This window comes from Protopterus annectens, chromosome 4.part1, assembly GCF_019279795.1.
Source record: "Protopterus annectens isolate FY-2018-M chromosome 4.part1, PAN1.0, whole genome shotgun sequence".
Lineage (NCBI taxonomy): Eukaryota > Metazoa > Chordata > Ceratodontiformes > Protopteridae > Protopterus > Protopterus annectens.
This window is the reverse complement of record NC_056734.1, coordinates 992140076-992161805: the sequence shown is the minus strand read 5'-3', so window position 1 is coordinate 992161805 and position 21730 is coordinate 992140076. Positions and strand designations below refer to the sequence as shown.

Sequence of the window (21730 nt, the reverse complement as noted above, 5' to 3'; positions counted from 1 at the left end):
CTGATTTGGACTTAGTAAAGGCCTTAATGGAAAAGGAAGATGAGGGTCTAAAGACACCATGGGTGGAAGTGGACCTGTCCCCACATTAGGAGGCTCAACGCTCACAGTGGCTTCGTGGTTGTAGTCTGGGTATGGGCCGAGGTACCTGCGGTCTCAGTTAAAGAAGACACCGCCAAAGAAGTGTCGTCGGTAGTCAGGGACTGCATAGGTGTCTCGCTGAGAACCAGACCACGTGTAGCCGGTTTTGGCGTGGTGTCGGTGGAGACCGCAGACCTCGCGTGTCAGTCCTTGTCCTTGCGTTTTTTGGACAAAACGGTAGTCTGAGTCTCCGACGACATTTTATAATCAAAGGCTTTACCAAAAAAGTGTTGGGCGAACTCCGCCTGACGCTTAATAGTGCGTTTATTGAAAGTAGCGCAAAAGCGACAGCCCGAGACGTCGTGGTCTGGGCCTAAACAAGGTATGCAGAGGGAATGGAAATCCTTATGTGGTATTTGCTTCCCACAAGAAATACAATTGTTAACTTTTTCTGACATCGGTGTGAGGCAAGAAAAGTTTCCCCAACGGGGTATTTAGCTTTAAAGAAGACTTCGGTTTCCAATTTTTCGTAAATTCAGGAGCTGGCCGACCGGCACTTGCGAACTGGTTCTGCTTCGGGCACCGCGCGGCAAAAAAGACTGAAGAAAATGGCGTCGGCTGTGTCTTGTATACCCCTGCCTCACTGACGTCAGGAAAGAAAGCGACAACCACCGACGCCGGACTTAGACTTTGGAATTCGGCCGACTGAGGACCCGCCTGACGGCAGAAAACCCATCTGTGATTACTGCAGCTGTATGCACGATGAACATCTGAACTGTGACCATCTGGAATTTTGACTGTTGGACAAATTTGTTTAGAATACGGATATCCAAAATTGGTCTCCAGTCCCCTGTTTTCTTTGGCACTAAAAAAAATCTTCAGTAAAATCCGGATCCTAATTGGTCTGGTGGGACTTCTTGGATGACTCTTTGTAGCAGCTTTTGCATTTCTAATGCTGCTTGATCCATCTGACTGGGTGGAATGTCATGGAGTTTTGCTCGAGTTCTTGAGTAAAGGGTGAAGGGGATTAAATAACCTCTAGAAATAATCCTTAGCACCCAAGCATCAGTAGTTATGCATCGCCAGGCAGTTGGGTGCAAGAAGAATGCGCCCCCCCCCCTCCGACAACCTCCAGAGGCAAGCAATTGGGCCCCTTTTCAGGAGCGCTGGTAGGGTTGCCCAGAGAAGGACTCAATGGAACCCTGATTCTGAGGAGCACCGCTGCCTCTAGGACGGCGTCTTCCATTGTAACTCCCCCCTCTGCCCAGAGGGGGGTCAGTACCACGTGCATCCTGGAAAGGCTTCTGGGACTTCTTGAACCACATTTTGCCTAGAGTAGGATCGTTGAGGAGTGGAAAAACGCATGTCCACAGCAGACATATTTTTTACATCATTTTCACACCTGGACAGAGTTTCTTCAATTCTGGGCCTAAACAATGAGCATCTGTCAAAGGGAGCATTGACAAAGTAAGACTTGAATGGTTCCGCAAACTCTCACAGGCACATCAAAGTGTGTCGAACAGCAACACCTGAACCTACTGGACTTGGTCGCTCCTTCAGCTGCATGCGTAATGAGCCTCATGGACAAGTTTGAAATAGACTCCAGGGTAGCCAACTGGAAGGCCACCTTTTCTTGGACCCCCCCCCTCAGCTACTGCTCCCACCAGAACATCTGACAGCGCCTTGTCCAGATCCCTCTGAAGTCTAGTAAGTTGTGCCAAAAAGTTCAAGAATCTGATGGAGAAGGTCAATGACGCACAGACCCTCTCCATTGCCCTGGACTCTCAGTTAGGGGGATGTACAGTAGAACTTTCCTCAGCTAGTTCTTTCTTGGTGGCAGCCGCTACCACCACAGCATGAACTACTAAACCCTTTGCTCAATGTGGATGGTCCTCAGAAACAAAGTATTCTGTCAGGTGCCCGGGGGACAAGTTGTACAGAGTCAGAAGCCTTCCAAGCCAAATGAGCGATCAATTTATTTAGGTAATCAGTGGGCAGGGTCACCCAGGAGGTAGAAGGGCGAGCACAAAAGGCCTCCAAGTACACGGATTCCTCAGAGGAAGGGTCTTTTGGCTTCCAATCAACCCTCTGTTTTATGATCTCAAGAAAGTCTCCAAAAGTGGCATCTTCCAGTTGCGACCATGGGGAACCCTCCCCCTCATCGAAATCCATGCCCTCCGTGATGGATTCTTCAGGAGAATCAAGGTGTTTCCTCTTACATAATATCTCTTCTAAGGTGGCTCTTCAGTGGGAGCATTTAAGGAAGACTCAAAAGAGGTTATCCCTTTAGTAGTCACGTCTTGCGACCTTGGCGCTCGCTGTCCAGGGATAGAGGTTGGTGGTAGAACCGATAAACCTGGGGTCAAAGGGAAAGACTCTGGTAACACAGGAGCCACCTGAGACAAGGCAGTGGCCAAGGCTCTATTCATGGCTTGGGAGCCAGGAGACCCTGAAGAGGGATGGGAGCCTGGGACAGACAGAAACCTGGAACCAGGGTCACAACTTGCCCCGTGAGACCCATCTGACAAACTGGAACAGAGAAGAGGTCCTCTGTCAGCACAGCCAGAAGAGGCAAGGCCGGCTCCATAGAAAAAAAAAATCGGAGAAGACTCAAACCCCTCAGGCCCAACAGCAGATACATGTCCTGAAGGCACCCAAGGCATCAGAGCTGTACCCAAAGACAAAAAGGTCATTGGTGCCAAAGATATTGGAACCTGTGAAGTTGGAATTGAGTGCTCTATAGCCTGTGAGGAGGTTTGAGGAGGAGAATAAGGAGTCGACGGAGAAAAAAAACCCTGCACCAGAAGGGAGAGGGGTTTAGCAGATGAGGGAAGACCCCTGGCTGTCAGGATCTTATCCACCAACCTTACTATATCAACTTCTGAGAGACTTCTGGTGGAGCAAACAGTCAATCGAGGAGGAAACGTGGGTCTCTCTAGAAAGGGGCTACAGAGTTTTCCAAAGGAGAGGTCAATGGAGGCGGAATAAGTGGCCCTGGGCTGAGTAGAAATCTCAGTCTTAGGCACCATCTGTGGGGCAGCGGGAGATATCGGCACTAACACAACAGCAGTGGCAATCACTGCCAGTGTCTGAACCAAAGGCAAAGTCGAAGTGGTAGGAATTGCAGTTTGAGTGGGCATCGTGATCGGTGTTGATAGCACCAGTAAGGGTAATGTTGCCGAAGAATGTCTGTTCCGAAAGCTCTGAAACCTTAGATTTTGGTTCTGAAGAGGAACCTGTGGATGCATCCTTATGCCTTTTAACAGTCAGTGCTGAGGGAGATGTCTGCACTGAACAGGAAGTTTTCGAATCACAGGCCGGCCTTGGACAAGGCTTCTCAGCCCCTTTGAGAATAAGCTTATTCCTACATTCTACCAGGGCTCTATTACTGAACCCCTGGCAGACTGTACACTCAGTACTTAACTGGGGCACACCCAAACAATAAACACAACAATCATGGCCATGCAAGTTTGGCATTTTTCTACCACACTCTTCACACTGTTTGAAACCAGTATTGGAGCTTTCAGATTTATCTGCCCATCGCCCTAAATAAAAACAGAGAGAGGCAGAAGGAAAAAGAAAATGGGAGAAAGGCCAACAAACAGTCACACCACAAAGAAAAACACTACCATCAATGGCAGAAAGATTACCCAACAGTAAAGGGAAAGTAAACGCACACACTAAGGGGTAGACGAAAAAAACGATTCTAAAGATTAATGCCAGTAACCAAGAGAAAAAAAAAAAAGGACAAAAATAAAGTTTTACTTTGCTACGAGAGAGGAGTTGGCTGACGCGTCTTGCTGTAAGAGCCGCAAACGAGATCTGAGATAATGTAGAGAGAAGCATTGTGGGTAGACTAGTAGCTTGAGAGATGTTTTTTTTTTGGCAGATGTGAGGTATATAATGGCCAGATCGGTACACAGGATCGAAACCATATCCACAAGTCAGGAATAGATTAAGAATTACATCATCAGATCAATATTTAACAAACAGAAGGCTTCCCCCAAAAGGAACTTATCTGCCCAGCAAAGGAACAGAACCAAGCAGACAGTCAAGCCTCAAAAGCCTTAGAGGAGCATAAGCTTTGATACCAGTAAAGCTCTAAAGGGCTTGGCATCCAAACTTGTCTTTTACTCAGCTCCAGCCGCCTGACAGCTTGAGCAAGTGGAAGGTGCCCTGGCCATCTGGTGCGTGCATTTTTTTTTTAAAGAAACATTTTTACTGAATTATCATGTACGACATAGGCAATCAGATTTATATAAATGAAAACGAACCATATTGACATACAGAGTAGAGTAACAGGACTCTGAGCTGGACAATGTTTAGGAATCATCATTTTAGCAATGTTAACTCTGTGGGCATTCCAGTCATTGCATGTGTCTAGAAAAATGCATGCCGGGGGGGATTTATACTCAATGACTGGCCTAAAGAGGGGAGAGTAAAGGGGAACAATGACATCCCTACACACAGACACAATCACTTTGTTTATAAGCTGTCCCTTCCAACTTGTTTGACAATACAATCTCCGGTATGAGCAGCAACAGACTCGAAGCTGAGCCCTGATGCCCACCCACTCACACTGGGACCCTTTTATGAATCTGAATATGGTTTGCACTTCTGTCCCTGGGTCCTTTCTCACAGCCTGCCTCAATACTCTGTTTTCTGGACTCCGAACCACTGGAGGACCTTATCATACGTTTCCGCCAAGTCTTGGAATAGTTCATACAACTGAATGAACAGCTGCAATTCAGTAAATCTCCAAACAAGAGTGCCTACGATACAAAACACATTTTGGTAAGTCGTAATAATTCAGTAAGATATTCCATTAATGGCGGTTTTATACCTGTCAAGTGGTTGTGCACGTACAGACATCCACTTGCATGTGTGCATGTGCCTACTGCAACTTTACATGTAGTGATGGGGAAATATGGATCCACAAACTCTAGCATGGAATGGGAAGTGTTTTTCAATCACTGCTTCCCTAACAATACAAAAACTGCAGTCCACCTTATGTTCAACCCAATAAAGTACAGAACAAGCCTTCCACCATCAAGAGGGCTTCTTTCTAAACCCAGATTATAGGTACAAGGGAATTATATCTGTCTTAGCACCATTTCTTCTCTCAAGTATATTTGCTCTCAGCATGTCCAGAAATCCTAGACTTCTCTTGATATCACCAACACTTATTACAATGCAACTTTCCCTTCTGTAGGAAAAATATTCAATAAAACATTTTTCAGGCAATCTTCTTTATTTGCTCAATGGGTGAGCCCACTGGACACTATCTTCACTTTTCAAAGATAAGCTAAGAATGCTGTCCAGTTAAGTGAGTTGCTTGCTCAAAGTTAAATTTTGCAAGTGGAATTTGAGGGAAATAGTCCTAGAACTACAGGATGAATCCTGTTAACAGTATGTAGCCTTAAACTTTTGAGCTAGATTGCCTAAAATATCTGTAGGGAACTGGGCCACAGTGGTTAACATTATTGCCTCACATTTGGTTTTCAGGTATTGAACCTGGAAAAGGTGCTGTGTGAAGTCTGCACGTGTTTCCCTCCTGGGTGCATTAGTTTTCCTCCCACATCCCAAAGATGCCCTACAGGTGAAATAGTATTCCTCCAAACTGCCAGCCAGTGTGCAACCTAGCCAAGATTATAAACACAGTCTTCCACCCACTGAATGCCAGTACAGACTTCAGCTCTCCCAAGCAGCCATAAAATATAAAATTTTAAATTCTATTAAGTTTACATATCCAAGTGCTCTTAGAAATGCAAACCATGTACTCTGGCAAAAAAAAAGTATACACACACACTCTGACTAGAGTGCTGCCTCAACTTGCAGATGCATTTGCCAGCCATAGCATGTATTTGGTTCCACACAATACTCTAGTCTATCACCCTAGTGTGTAAAACTAAAGAAAAGACTAGTTATTCGAAACCTAAAAACAGAAAGCAGACTATTGGATCCACCTTCCATTTATGTTGCCCCTTCAAGATGCCAGCCTCGTACTTTTCATACTTATCTGCACTTGTATTTTTCCTGTATCCAGGACTAAGTCTGTAACATTGTCACAGAGTAAACCACTGCATTATCAAAAACGAAATATCAAATAAAATAATTTAAGTATATACCTTTGGGGAAACAAATCATGGAAATAAGTAAACTATGAGCATGAAGTCACTCAGAAGAGAAATTTATGGGTGAAGCATGCACATTTTTTCTCTGCACTGTACCTTTAGGCCTCTCCTGAACAGAAATACTGCTTGCCGAGCTGCTTTCTGCTGAGATGCTGCTGTTCTGGTAACTACTGCTTTTCTAGGTGTTCTAATTATCGTAATGCTCCTGTATTATTTTGAAAAAATATTCGAGGAGGTCCTGTTAGTGTTTCATTTAAATACTTGCAAACATGGGCTACAAAAAAAAAACATTATAAACTAACAAAACTCTGAGTCTTCTGCTACATCTCTTCATTGCAAACACCTTTACAGAAAATAAAAACTGACTACTAATGTACTGAAAATATATGGATTATCTTTTAAAAGTCCCTAAGCAGTCAAACAGCCAAAAAGTACTTGCACCATTTCATATTAATGAACCTCTTTCTTTAAAGACACTGACAACGTAATACTTTACCATGTAAAAAAATGTAAGCTGAAATTGGAAAAGGTTGCCCAGTACAAAAAAATACTGGTAGCATGCACTGGCCATACAAGAAGGAAACCTAAAATGAAAATGTGACAATTGAGAAACAAAAAATATAAGCTAAAGTTATACACTTACCATAACAGATCTGCATAAACATAACTCGTTTTCAATATATTCTTCAGATTAAGACTAGATGCCACAGCAGCTCAGTAGGACAAACCTTCACAAGATCAAACTCCTGCCAACAGCCATAATGCTAATGCTTTTCCTTGCTTCGTCCCCTCACCAGAGGGTTGCTCAAAAGCAAAGCACATACATACATACATACACAAAATACAGCCCCTTTCCTACCCAGTAGACACCAATGGCATGGGGCAAGTTTAGGTATGCGGAACACGGACCTATCTAATCTTAAACACACAACCTTTGTATCTGAAATAATCCTTGTCACATTCTTTAACCTTAAATCTCCCCCGCCCCAGGTGATATGATGACAGGATGTCAAAGCTGCTGCCCCAAATGAAGACATCACTTTCAGTTTCTAGTATTTTGCAAAAGAATGTGGAGAAGCCTAAGGTCACAGTTAAACAATGATGCCTGTGGATGCATCTTTGAAGAAAGTTTGACAGGTATCCACTACCCTATTTGAACTTCCTGTGGGTACAAAAGCTAAAATTTATATTGCACTATGATCTGAACAACAGAATTTAACACACTCTGTGAGCAGTCTAGACAGAGTGACTGGAACATAGTTTGATGCAAGTGCAAAAAACAAGAAACTGATTATGCCCAGATGACCAAGTATGTCAAATTTTTGTTATGTAAGTGAAGCTCCCATCAGTTAAAGTATTCAGGGAAAAATATAGACTAATTAATAAAAAAGTTTAATTTAGTCTACTTGGTTACCCTGGGCGATGGTTAAATACCAAAGGACATTCTATTCCTATGAAAAGACAAGAAGGAACCAAACAATACATCAAAATCTGAAACTCTTCTAGCAGATGTGACTGCCACCAAAATACAGTTATGCAAAAGAAAATAGCCTGTTCTAGGAGTTTAAATGCAGTATTGTTAGCTTTTCCAGAACAACATTCAAATCCCAAGGCAGGACAGGTTCTTGAGAAAACTAACAATGTGCCTGACAAAGACTTAATAAGCCCTTCAGGACAGTCCCAGAAATGCCTTGTTATATTTTGCCTATTCATGTTTATGTCAAATCCAAAATTGCTACATAAGCTATTCCAAAGATTTCATCTTAAAGTTTTTATTATGAAAATAACTATACAGACACAGACTATGACTGGAGCTTAAGAGAGATTGAATGTTGTTCATACACTGCATTACTTCATTTTTCTCCAAATATCATTTCAGACCGATCATTTCAAGACCTAGTATCCAATGATTGTGACCACTGTAAAGATTACTTTTTGCTAAACAGTTTATTTTCCCTTCTTTCATTAACACATGATTGAACTCTGCAAATATAGTTTAATTTTTGTCAAAAGGCACAGGATGCAATCATTTGGGAGTAACAGTACAAACATCAAGAACTTAATATTGGAGGGACTGAATTAAGGAAGCTATCAATGAACAAGAGAACCTCTAATGAAAATTAAAAAAAAAAAAAAAAAAAGGCTGCTATATGAACCTTGGCTGAAAAGGGGGCTTTAAACGTATCAAACATCTCACAGAGATTATCCAAGATTGAGGAGACAGGAGGTATAAAACTATCCAGAACCTGAGAAGTGGTCATACAGAAAACCTAATCCATGCATGCATGTCTTTTTGATAGTGGGTCTGTGGCAGATGTATGTATTTGGATAACTCTAGATAGGTAAGGTGCCCCTTGCCATCAGCAGAACAGGAGTAACTGTGCAGTTATATTACAAGTAGCCCATCTCAATATACGTAGCATAAACAATAAAATTCCTCAACTCCAAGCTCTAGTAGAATTATATTCCTTTGATATCCTCCGCCTAACAGAAACATGGTTAAAACCTGCTACCAAAGATAATGAAATCATCCCACCTGGATACAACATACTAAGACTCGACCGAGTAGCCAAGAAAGGAGGAGGGGTAGCTATTCTATTTAAATCAGGCTTACAATTAACCACACAACTGTAAAATACCTCTCGATTCCAATGCTGAAATCCTCATCTCCAAACTTCATATTAACAATGCCAAATCCATCTATATCATCTGCATGTATCTTCCTCCTAGTAATAACATTGCCACCATGGAAAATACTCTTTGCTGGCTATCCCAACACTTGCCTCAAGAAACCATAATCCTAGGGGACAAATAGTGACTGGAACTGCTATTGTAGCAGCCTCCCTACAACCCACATTAACCTATATGGGTTTTCTCAAGCTTTTACATCGCCCACCAGGATCAATAAAGCTAACCAGAAAGGAAGAATATTAGACTGGATTCTCATTAACCATCAGAATCAAAATTACGATTCAGGAACCCTCCCTGATGATACAAGTGACCACTTACTTACCTATATTATCAGGCACAAAACCCACACTCCCAATCCAACATCTGTCAAAAATATTAGATCCAAAAAACTTTCACCCTGAGTTATTTGAACTAGAACTACTAGCCTGCAATTGGTCTCCATTAAAACACCTCCCTTTAGAAGAAGCCATCAATTACTTTAACTCTAACTTCCTCACCATTCTCAACAATTATGCTCCAACCAGATTCATTAGAGTTAAAACCAAGTCTGCCTCATGGCTTTCAAAAGTAACCAAACAGAAAATGCACCTTAGAAATAAACATTGGGCCAAATGGAGAATGACTAAAAACCCTGTTGACCAACAAACCTTTAGACAGTTAAGAAATGACACTAAGAAAGCTATACTCTCTGATAAAATAAATTACTACCAACAATTCCAACAAACTAATCAAAATAACCCTCAAAAATTCTGGACTAGCATTAATCAATTACTCCAACCCAGGTCATTCCTCCACACCTAACCCTCAAAATACTGACCATACTAATCCATGAATATAGCCAATACAATTAATAACTTCTTTACTAATACTATCCAAACACTAGCTAGTCAGTTATCACCAAATAGCTTTATTCTGCCTCCCTATAACTCTACCTGACCCCCTCCTTTTCACTTCACACCTGTACCAACTACATATATTCTAACCCTTATACAAAAACTAAAACCATGCTCTCCCTCAGCAGATCAACTACCTGCTGATTTCCTACCGCTATCAGCCAAAGCTTTAGCGTATCCTACTTCCATTCTGATCAATAGGACTATTACTGAAGGTCACACACCTAGCTTATGGAAAGTCTTTCATATTATCTCCCTCCATAAAATTGGAAACTCCTATGAGCTCTCCAACTACCGCCCTATTGCCCTTCTTTCACCCTTGGCAAAGATCATGGAGAAATGTATCCATAGGCAATTACTTGACCACTTAACTCAAAATAACTTACTTTCCAGCTCTCAACATGGCTTCAGTCCTTCACATAGCACCACCACTGCCCTTCTTTCCTTTACAGATTGCATAAACAAAAACCGTAACCTTAATAACCTTTCTTCAGCACTATTCATTGACCTGTCCAAGCATTTGACATGGTCAATCATCAGATTCTCATTAACATACTCAAATCCCTATCTTTAGATGCACCTACTATAAAATGGTTCCAGTCCTACCTAGACAAAAGACAACAGGCAGTAATTCGGCATAAGACTCTTTCTAGCCCTCAACCAGTTACTTTAGGTGTCCCTCAAGGGTCCATACTAGGACCTCTCTTCTTCTCAATATTTATTAACTACCTTCATCTAGCCATCCCCCAAGCCACATGCATACAATATGCTGATGACTCCACACTAATATGCTCAGCCAAATCCACATATGAACTCCTCTCTCTTACCCAGAAGACATTTAACACAGTTGAACAATGGTTTACACAGCGTTGCCTTCTTTTGAACCCCAAAAAAACTAAACTCCTCCTCTTTAATCCGACTCACAAATCCTCCCCACTTGATTTCTCAGTTGCATCTACCAATGGTATCATTATATCACCCGAGCCAACCACCAAACTATTGGGTATCACCATAGATAACAATCTGAACTTTGACACCCATATCAACAATACAATAAAAACTGTCAACAAAAAACTTGGCTCCCTCTATAGGATTAAACCTTACCTTTCCCATACAGCTAGAACAACCATAGCTCACACTCATCTAATCTCTACTCTCCTCTATGCCTCACCTATTTTTACTAACCTTTCAAAAAATAACCTCAGCAAACTGGAAACTTCCTACAATAACATCGCTAGATTTGCAACAGGAAACCCTTACAGAACCCACCACTGCATAAATATAAAGCAGCTAGGATGGCTTGAACTACAAAACGTGATTAAATTCCATCAACTAACCATTGTCCATAAAACTCTCTATAAACCCTTCAGTACTCCTATTTTATCTACCCTCATCACTCCATATACAAATCTGAAATCACTACGTTCCTCACATAAAAATCTTCTATATACCTCTACACTCAACAACAAGGCTGGTGAATCTCTTTTCTCTAATGCTGTTGAAAAAACTTGGAATCTTCTCCCTAGTAACCTTTCCGCTCTTCCCTCTCCATCACTCTTCAAAAATAGACTGAGACTCTACCTTACAACACACTGGTTGTGCCCCTGTACTAAATCTGACTAGGCATCTATCCATCAGTTTAAACTTAGCTCTGCTTATCCCAGACTACTTATAAGCTTCTACATATGCTATTATAGATTTTTTTCTCTATCTACTCTGTGTCTAGATTTATTCTCTTAAAATACACTGTCTAGTCTCTCTAAATACAAAGTTTTCTCTTATACAAATTTTTATTAGGAAATGTGCTCGAATGGCTAACCATAACTGAAATGTACCAGGATTCCTGTTTTACTGAAACGCAACAAAATGTAATTGAATGTGATTAATACATGTCAATTTAGCTGTATTTGTAAATGCCTCGTATTATAAATGACACTTTTTTTTTCTGTGTTTTGTTGGAGCTTTTCTCCTTGGGCCTCCACTGAAAATGGACATAATATCTAGTTGGACTAGCCCGGTCAACAAATGTAAAATAAAATAAAATAAAAATGAATGGTCTGGAAGGCTCCCACACAAAGAGACACTCCAAACAACAAAACCACAGCAGATGAAGCCATTCCTAACCAGGCCAAAACAAGGTTAGGACCATAATATTGTGCGCCTTTGCTTTCTATAAACATGTGAATAAGCAGAACTGGGGGAAAATGTAAAAAATCTTTGAAGTCAAATTTTGCACCACATAACTCTTGGGTCTTGAGCACAGAGGGGATTAGAGTACTGTAATAGATGTAAATGAAGTTAATGGAGGATGAAAAAGGGTAACAGCAAAGGTATCCATCAGCAATAAACCACTGGGGTTCACTGATGGACTCTGGTTACTTGTGAGGTAACAGACAATGGCAGAGTCTGCCTGCTCCAGAACAAAAAACGTTGCACTAACTTGGGCCATTCCCATACTATAACGGCTTCTAGATAAAGTAGGCAAGACTGTATCCTGCCCTCTCCCCACCAATTTGCTGATTTCCCACAGCACTACCATACTTTTGGAGTGAATGCAAGTCACACAGTAAAGACAAATGCTTACCTCTAGAGCCTAACAATTAGACTCTACTAGTAACCACATAACTTGGACCATCTGATGCAATACCTCAAATGCCACTTCAGGGCAAGAACATCTATTGTGATCGCCACAACTGAATAAGGCAGTTAAAATAGATTCCCATATTAATGCAGGGAGCAGAAAGACACTAAAACAGATTGTCCTTGCATCTCTGAAATCCTGACCTTATCTCTATGATCTGTGCAATGAAACCACCGAAACCTGAGAGCAAATTACAGGACTGAAGTGAACCTGATGTAATATACTAGAAAAGTACTTGCTATTAAAGTCTTAAGCTTCTGAAGTATAAAGTTATCAAAACTTTCTAGGGAAACACAATGAATTACCCCTGTGCAGAGGAGCAATTCTCAGGAGACCTAACTTAGTGTGCTCCACCTGGTGTTCAATGCAGTTGAGAGGGAATGGAACGGATACAAAACACTTGTGCCAAAACCAGCATCTTCAAAGGTAACCATCTGAAGAGTCTGGACTTACCAGAGAGTCCTGAAAAATGAAACTGAATAGCTGAAAAAACAGACTTGTATAAAGCAAGAATATCACTCCCCAGAATATTTCCTCTTCTCCAATTGTAATCTCGAAGCCGATGTATATAAAATTGGGAGGGGGGTTGAGGACTTGCCCACTTCCAAAAAAAAGAAGTTTAAAGGAGAAAAGTAATGTTCAGAGATCGCTCTTTTTTTGGCTTGTCGATATTTAGCATTTTAAGCGCTGACATTTTAATAGGAAGCCATATCCACAGCACCTGGAAATCAGTAGACCACATGAGGAGGGAGGTTGGCATAATGGTTAAGGTCACAAACACAACGACCACAGCTCACCAGAACACCAAGGAATCAAGCAAGGACGTGTCAAAAACACATAAGTGGAAATTTATTGCAAAACAATCCACTGACTAAGCGCTTTCGCCAAAAAATGGCATCATCAGAGTCAGTGAAAAAACGCAACTGCTCCAAATTTATACAAATTACTATAAGCAATTGCTGATTAAACAATTAAACATTATAATTGACAAAACCAATTAATGTCAGCCTTAAAAAACACTTCAAAAAAACGATGCAGCAACAGTGAATACATAGAATATAAATGAATTGTCACAGTAGCAACTAGATATTTTTATATATCCGAAACACCATTTAAAAACATCTATTTATATATATTTTGTTAATATAACAAAAAAACAAACATATCAACATAATATAATGTAATATCTTTATATATGTGTAAAAAAATTATCAAATTTATATATATAAAAATAAATAAATATTAGTATATATTAGCATATGTTAAAACTTTTTGCTTTTCTACATAGTATATACTTTCTGATAATGGTTAAGGTGTTTACCTTATAGACATAAGGTGCAGGGTTTGATACTCATGTGGGATATTTGGCAAGGCTTAAAATGACTCACAATGGCAGTTAGCCTAGTATGAACCTATAGCATAATCTTACTTCTTGCAGCCTCTGGTTTCTTGTTGTGATGGATGTTCACCTGTTGCACACCCAAAAGGGTGAGGCTAGAGAAAAAAGAAGTGCCCACAACTGAAAGTGACTGGTCCATTACCAAAAGGGAAGTTACCTCAGACTCCTTTGCACTCGTGTTGAGATAGAACTCTAGCAGGTCCAATAAGAACAGACACCCCCCCCCCCCCTTAAGGACTGACTGCATCACAACCACCTAGTTTTTTTTTTTTTTTTTTACTACACAAACTGGTTAAGGCTACCAAGCTCGAAGTTTAGATCTCTTTTGTCTTTCTGGGAACTAAAAAAACGCAAAATAGCCATCAGATCCCGTCTGGTATGTCTCTCTCACAAAAGATTTGAAGCCTCTGCTTGGCTGCACCCTCTTATTTGGGTGGGATGTCCGGAAAAGAGAAAGCAAAGCTGCAATTTAGTATTTTAAATGAATGGTACAGCTTGTGGAAAAATTATAGTTTTGATCCACTTGTCCTGCACAACAGCCATTGGAGGACCAAGTGTCCAACTACCTCCAGTGTACAGGAAAGTTCGCATGGATTCTGCTGCTACCCCACTGAAGGAAGGGAGGCTGCTGAATCCCAGATTTTGTTGATTAAACACTGCCTACCTGCTGCCAGTCATTATAAAACCACCCACCCCTTTTTTTTTTTTTTAAAGCACATTTCTATCTGGCCACTAGCCACATCTGCACCAAAGCTGAGGGGTAATTTATACTCAACCTTATCTAAAGATATTAACATCTTTTTCTCTGTCTCACTGTCTTAAAGCTATTCCTTGACCCTGTGCAAACTGCAAACCACTAAACAATGCATTCAGAAAGTATGACTAAGTTTTTCACCAAGTCCAAGTCAGATACAGTAGTGCATGCTACCCTCGTTGCACAAGCAAAATTAAGTGCTAGCCTGCTAGCCAAATAGTGAGACAGGAAAAGTGAAGTCACTAACTATGAATGACTGTTTCAAGTTTATGCTTGGTAAGATGTTCAACAGTCACTTGACTTCAAGCGGTTGACAGAACCTCAGCAGGTGTAAAAGGCAACTAAGTGCCCATACAGAAAACGGTCCCAGACACATACTTCCAAAAGTGATCCATGGCTCAGAAAGTACAGTTGTGTACACTTACCATAAATGTAGATGTTCGAGTGTATTCACTGTTGCAGTCATTACATTTGGGTAATCCTGCTGGCAGGTTGCCCTCAGTCGGCCTGAATTCCAAAGTACTGGGTCTTGCGTCGGCCGCTATCGCCCCTTCCCTGACGTCAGGTCGTCAGGGGTATAAAAGATGCGGCCGACGTCATTTTCTTTAGTCTTTCTTGCCCTAGATGTCAGGTGCCCCCTAAAAGGGTAGCCAAAATTTATACACATATAAATACATGCACCAATATAAACTTTATCTTCATCTACAAGCAAATACACCACATAGGTTGCATAAATCAGAGAAGGAAAGATAGGTTCCATCAGAATAAAGGGGGATGGCGGGTGGGTAACCTGGATTGCAACAGTGAATACACTCTAACATCTACATTTATGGTAAGTAGACACAACTGTACCATGTTCTTCGTGTTTCACTGTTGCAGTCATTACATCTGGGCAGAGTCCCAAAGCTATGGATGGGAGGCTGGAGCTAAACAGCATTAGGAGTGGCTATGAGGCCCTGCAGAACTGCAGTGGCAAAGCCTGCCCTGGATTTAGAGTAGAGTGGCAGATGATAGTGCTTGGTAAAGGTGTGCACTGAACTCCAAGTAGCAGCCTCTAAAATGTCCTTGGTTGGTACTCCCCTGAAAAAGGCTGCTGAAGTGGCTGCAGCTCTGGATAAATGTGGCCTGATGCCCTTAGGCACTGGCTTGCCATGGTGTAAGTAGCAGAAATGAATGCAGTGGATTATCTACTTTGAAATAGTCTGCTTTGAGATAGCCTTTCCTTGTGATCCTGCAGAATATGCCACTAGTAATTGTTCTGTGTTTCGGAAAACTTTGGTTCTGTCCAAGTAGAATCTAAGCTGTGTATGTCCAAAGAATGCACAGTTCTCTCCCCCTTGTTCTGTGGATTTGGATAAAAAGTTGGCAGATGAATAGTTTGGTTAAGAGCTACACTGGACACCACCTTTGGCATAAATGTTGGATTTGTCCTCAGAGAGACCCTGTCTGGATAAAAGGTTCCACAGCCATGAGAGCCTGAAGATCTGAAACTTGTCTTGCAAAAGTTATTGCTAGGAGCAGAACTGTTTTCCAAGATAAAAACTTTATATCAGCCATAGCAGCTGGCTCAAAAGGTGTCCGGCATTGGTTATCTTCTTGGAGGCCTTAAGTTTTTGGCTCCCTCTGAGGTACTGTTTTAGTAAGGGATGAGAAAAGATTGGCGGCTCTGTATTGTAATGAGCCGAAATGGCAGAGGCATTAATTTTAATAGATGAAAAAGATAGACTTTTATGTAGCATCTCAGTTAAGTATTCCAATATCTGAGGAATATTTGGCACAGCTGTATCAGTTCCTTGTGCCTGGTTCCAAGCACAAAATCTCTTCCATTTTCCAGCATAAGATTTTCTAGTACTAGGCCTTCTGGCCTCCAAAATGACATCCATCACAGCTTCACTGAGAGGTGTGTTTTGTATGACTACATTATCCGCCATGCTGCCAGGTTTAAAGTCCTGAGCTGGCTGTGCAGGATCTGATTGTTTTGCTGGGACAGTAGATGAGGTATCTGAGATAAGGTCCAAGTTGGGCATTGAGACAAGCTCCTTTAGTACTGGACATCAGTACTGGCGGGGCCAGTCTGGGGCAATTAGTATCATATCCTTGGCTTCTCCTGTCTGATCTTTAGGAGTACCTTGGGGAGGAGAGGCAGAGGGGGAAATGCGTATACTGATAGGACGTCCACTTCCAATGCTTGTCTGTAATAAATCCTTGTACAGAATCTTTTTAGTTGGTAGTTGTGAGGGGAGGCAAACAGATCTATGTCCAGGCATCCCCATTTCCTTGTTATCATGCTGAAGACTTGTGGATCCAGGTGCCACTCATGGGGATCCATGAGGTTTCTGCTTAGGTCATCTGCCAGAGTATTTTTCCTTCCTGGCAGGAATTGTGCCTGCAAGTGTACTTGTTATGTCAGTGCTGTGTCCCACAAAGTCATGGCTAGTCTGCAAAGAGGGTAAGAATGAGTGCCCCCCTGTTTGTTTATATACCACCTGACCGTGGTGTTGTGTCTCTTTATCAGTAGTTGTCCTGGATGAAGTAAGTCCTTGAAGGCTGTCAGGGCATTTTGAACTGCTAGCATCTCTTTTTGATTGATATGTAGATGCATTTGTTTTGAGGTCCATGTGCCCTGAATGTATCTTCCTGCCATGTGGGCCTCCCAGGCATAACCTGATGAATCCGTTGTTAGTATTTGCCTGGCTGGGGGTAATGTGAATGGCTGTCCCTTGTTTTGGTGACAAGCCTTTGCCCATCGAAACTCCTGTTGCAGGCAGGGAATGAGAGTAATCATAGTTTCCAGGCTGTGGCAGTGTTGAGTCCAAACACTTTTTAGGTACCATTGAAGTTTCCTCATATGCAGTCTTGCATATGGAATTAGTAGGATGCAGGATGCCATGAAGCCCAAAGCCTGCATAATTTTTCTTGCAGATAACTGGGCCTTTGTTGCCAGCATTTTGAAATAGGTAGTCAGTTGCCTTTGTCTGGCATGAGATAAGCCATCTGGGCAGTTGCATTTAAGCTTGCACCGAGGAATATTATCTCTTGAGAGGGTACTAGTTTTGATTTCTTTTCGTTGACTGTGTACCCTAGGCATGTTAGAAGTCTTTTCACAAATGCCAGATGCTGTAGAAGAATGTCCTTGTTCTCTGCTTGAATTAGACAGTCCAAGTATGCATATATTTGTATTCCTCTGTCTGTAGAACGCAATTACTGGTGCCAAGCACTTTGTAAATACCCTGGGCGCAGTAGATAAGCCAAAGGGCAGTGCAGAGAATTGGTAATGCATTGAGCCAGCCTTAAATCTGAGGTATCTTCTGCATATTTGTCTGATTGGGACATGCAGGTATGCCTCTTTTAGGTCTGAAGTCATAAGCCAAGCGTTCTTGCCCAGCATGGGCAGAAGCTGCTGAAAAGTCAACATCTTGAATTTTGGTATAGCCAGGAATGTGTTCAAAATAGATAGGTCCAGTATTGGCCTCCAGGCCTTGTCCTTTCTGGGTACCAAGAACAGTCTCGAGTAAAATCCTTGTCCCTGCTCTTGCTCTGGGTCTAGATGAATGGCCCCCATGTCGATGAGGGATGAGACTTGTTTTTGTGCCTCTGTCCATTGATTTTTTTGGCAGATCTGGCCAGACGTTTGCCTTTGGCAGGGTATGGAGATGGAACTTGTAGCCTTGTGTCACGATATTTAAGACCCACTTGTCCTGGGTTATAATGTGCCAATTTTGAGAAAAAGTGCTAATTTTCCCCCTAAGGGGGCTGCCAGTAGATAAGTGCTTGGTGCAGGCAGGTGGAAGTCATTGGGACAGTTTCCTGAATGGTTGTGATTTGTCTTCTCCAACTTTGGAGGTAGAAGCCCCCCATTGTTTTGAGCGGAATGAACCTTGCACCTGAGATCTGCCTCGCGGATGTCTGGGTCTGCCCCTTTGAGGTCTGTCTGACAAAGGAAAGGACCAATTCTTTGTTGGCCAGTGTCTACTAAACCTAGGTGACTGTACTTGTAAAAAAATCTTTGACCGTTTGCATAGATTTAGCTTTGTCCTCCATTTTTTTTACCACCTCTTCTGCCTTAACACCAAACAAAGTATCATGCTGTAAAGGTGCATCTAATAATTTAACTTTAACATGATCAGGCAGATTTTGTTCCTTTAACCAAGCATGCCTCCTAATTACAGAACCTGTAACTGCGGCCCTGCAGGATGCCTCTAGAGAGTCAAAACCACATTGCAAAGTATGCTTTCCAACTTGTTCAGCAGCATGCAATAAATCCTGCATTTCCTTGTTTTCTGCACATTCAGAGTTTAACATTTTCTGTTTAAGCAATGCCATGACATGTTGCTGATATTTGAGCATATGAAACTGACAGTTTAAGGCCCTTATAGCCAAGGTAGAAGATGTGTAAACCTTTTTTCCCCATCTATGCAGTGCCCTAGAATCTCTGTCAGAGGGGGTAGGGTTTTTGCAGCGGATGCCTTAACTCCTTTAGGACCCTGAGAAATAGTTTCTGGGTCTGCAGCAGGGTTTTTAAAAAGGAATTTATGTGAGTCAGGAACCCTGTAATATCTGTCAGGCTTAACAGGAGCTGGAGGTAAGGAGTCAGGGGTAAGACTAGACTCCAAAAACACATCTACAATGTCTAACACAGGTGGGATGGCTAGTGGCTTGTGTTGAGGTAGTAACAGGAAATCCCTGAGCCTCTTTTTAGATTCTGAAAAATCTTGGCTCTCCCAGTGGAAATGCTCCCTCGTGGTATGTAAGGTTTCCCCAAAAGAATAGCCCTCTGGAAGAGAAGCTGAAGGTATAGATTCTTCAGCATCAGAATCCTCATGGGGGGAAGAGAATATTCCTGATCAGAAGAGGAATCAGAAGAAATGGAAACCTGATCTGAAGATTTGTAGTCAGTCTCTTGCCTAGGCCTCTTATCAGGAGGGGGATGGGAACCTATGATCAAGGTAATAAAGTCTTCAGCCATTTTGAGCATCTGCTTTTTGGGCATGGAGTCCTGTCCACATGGCTCTTGGGTTTGCTTCTTTGCCTTTGAAGGTGCTTTAGTCTTTGACTTTAAAGCTGGTTTAATGTATAGATGTTTAGGTCTGAATACACCCTCAGAAGCCGGTGCCTGCTCAGCAGCTCCGGACCCATCTGAAAGAATAGCATCAGAGGCTCCAATACCTTGAGTTTCCAGTGGCATAGCAGACTCCACGTGGGAGTCGGTAGCGGCCTGCAACTCTAAAGTAGCGGGCGTCAGGGGCTGCGAAAGCGCCTCACTGAGAACCAGCAAACCGGCGACTGGCTTAGGAGAAGCTTTGTCGGTTTTGGGCCTCGGTTGTCTATCTTTTTCTTTGTGTTTTTTGTGAACTCTGGTAGTCGGATGGCTATCGGATGACATTTCTGGATAATTAAACCTGCGTCCAAAATAGTTTAATGCAAAATCATACAGACGCTTAATAGTGCGTTGGTTAAATCTAGCACAAAACAGACAACCTGAAACTTTATGGTCAGGGCCTAGGCAAGGAATACAGTAAGAATGAAAGCCCTTATGAGGTATTTGCTTCCCACAAGAAATACAATTATTAACTTTTTCTGACATCGGTCTGGAGCAAGAAAAATGTTTTCCCAACGGGGTACTTAGCTTTGTCGAAGACTTCAGATCTGAAATCCGAACTCGAAAATCCTAGGAGTCAGCCAACCGGCACTTGCCAACTGCTTCTGCTTCGGGCACCGCGCGGCAAGAAAGACTAAAGAAAATGGCGCCAGCCGCATCTTTTATACCCCTGATGTCAGGGATGGGATGACAGCGGCCGACGCAGGACCCATGATTTTGGAATTCAGGCTGACTGAGGGCAACCTGCCAGCAGGATTACCCAAATGTAATGACTGCAACAGTGAAACACGAAGAACATCCTTCTGTCTTGGGGTTGGGTGGGACTTAAGTGAAGCAAGATGGAGTAGCCTTTAACATTACTACCACAGTAATGTCAATCACAAGAGCCTGAATCCAACCAACCCAGTCCTTGGGAAGCAGAAGGACCTTTCAGGCTTCCTAAGAAGAGGTCTCAACAGCAGGTTCTTCAGATGCTTCCTTGCCAAGCTCATCCATGCTGCTGGCCAAAGGAACCATCCAAGAGGTAGCTGAAAGAACAGAATGCCTCCTGCAAAATGAGCTGCATAAAAGAAATGGGACCAGAAAAACAATGCGCCTCCAATTTCAAGGATTTCCCCAAACTTTGTTCCCTGTTTTTTCACAGGGATTCAATCTCCATCTCTGCAGCTCTGTAGCCCATGTCTGGTGTAAGTCATTCTAGTGGAGAGATTATGCGCTTCCTCTTACAATTTTGCCCTCTAATCATCCTCGAGAGAACAATCTGTTGAGGAGGAAAACAACTGATCACCGAGTAAAAGCTGATGGCTTTAATGGTGACTCTTGAATCCTCTATTCCTCTTACAAGTGAAAGGCTGCAGAACAAAATGAGTGCAGGTCTCCGGTCAAGGCTGAAGTTTAGTGATACCCACAGCAATGACATACAGCTCAAATGCATCATACAGCCTGGTCTTGAGAAATCCAACACCAAGGGCCTGACACTGACAAAAATCATTGCCACCGAGTACACAACCTGAATGGCACCAAAATGCCTAATCACCCAGTGACACCTGCTGGGCGAAAGCTTGCTATCATGGGCCTTTGTACAAGGAATGAACAGTGAGTAGTCCGAAACCCAAAACTATACTGAAGCCAACATCTACATTATGCCTGATGAATCAAAGTGGATATTTGGGGCTCAAACTATACTTGACATCAAGATGGGTCATGTAGACATAGACAAAGACAAAGACAAACATAAAATATACAAAAGGAAGCATAAAGTTATTATTTCCACTGCTGCAAAACCAGGCTATCTGCAGGCTGTTAATCAGCTCAGAGGCAGCTAGTCCCAAGCTAGGGAACATTGAGGAGGCAGTGGTGAAGGAAATGAAACATCCCTTTCCACACTAGTACGACTGGTACAAACACGTTAGTCTGAGCTTGCTCCAAAACTCTCATCCTACTGTCTAAATTAAAAAACAGAACTATGGAAGGAATGGGAAAAAAATGACCTGGAGGATGGCAGGCAGAAGAGTATAAACTTAAAACAATTCCACCTTGGA

At 42.2% G+C, this 21730-nt stretch overlaps 1 protein-coding gene across 1 annotated transcript in view; it reads right to left on the bottom strand.

The window, feature by feature from the left end:
- FYTTD1 (forty-two-three domain containing 1) overlaps positions 1-21730 on the bottom strand; it is a gene marked incomplete in the record, with an annotated part of 977528 nt that overhangs the window by 422848 nt on the left and 532950 nt on the right. Inside the window, 1 exon segment of the mRNA XM_044070693.1 lies at positions 6304-6417. Within this exon segment, the coding sequence (XP_043926628.1) occupies positions 6304-6417 (114 nt within the window).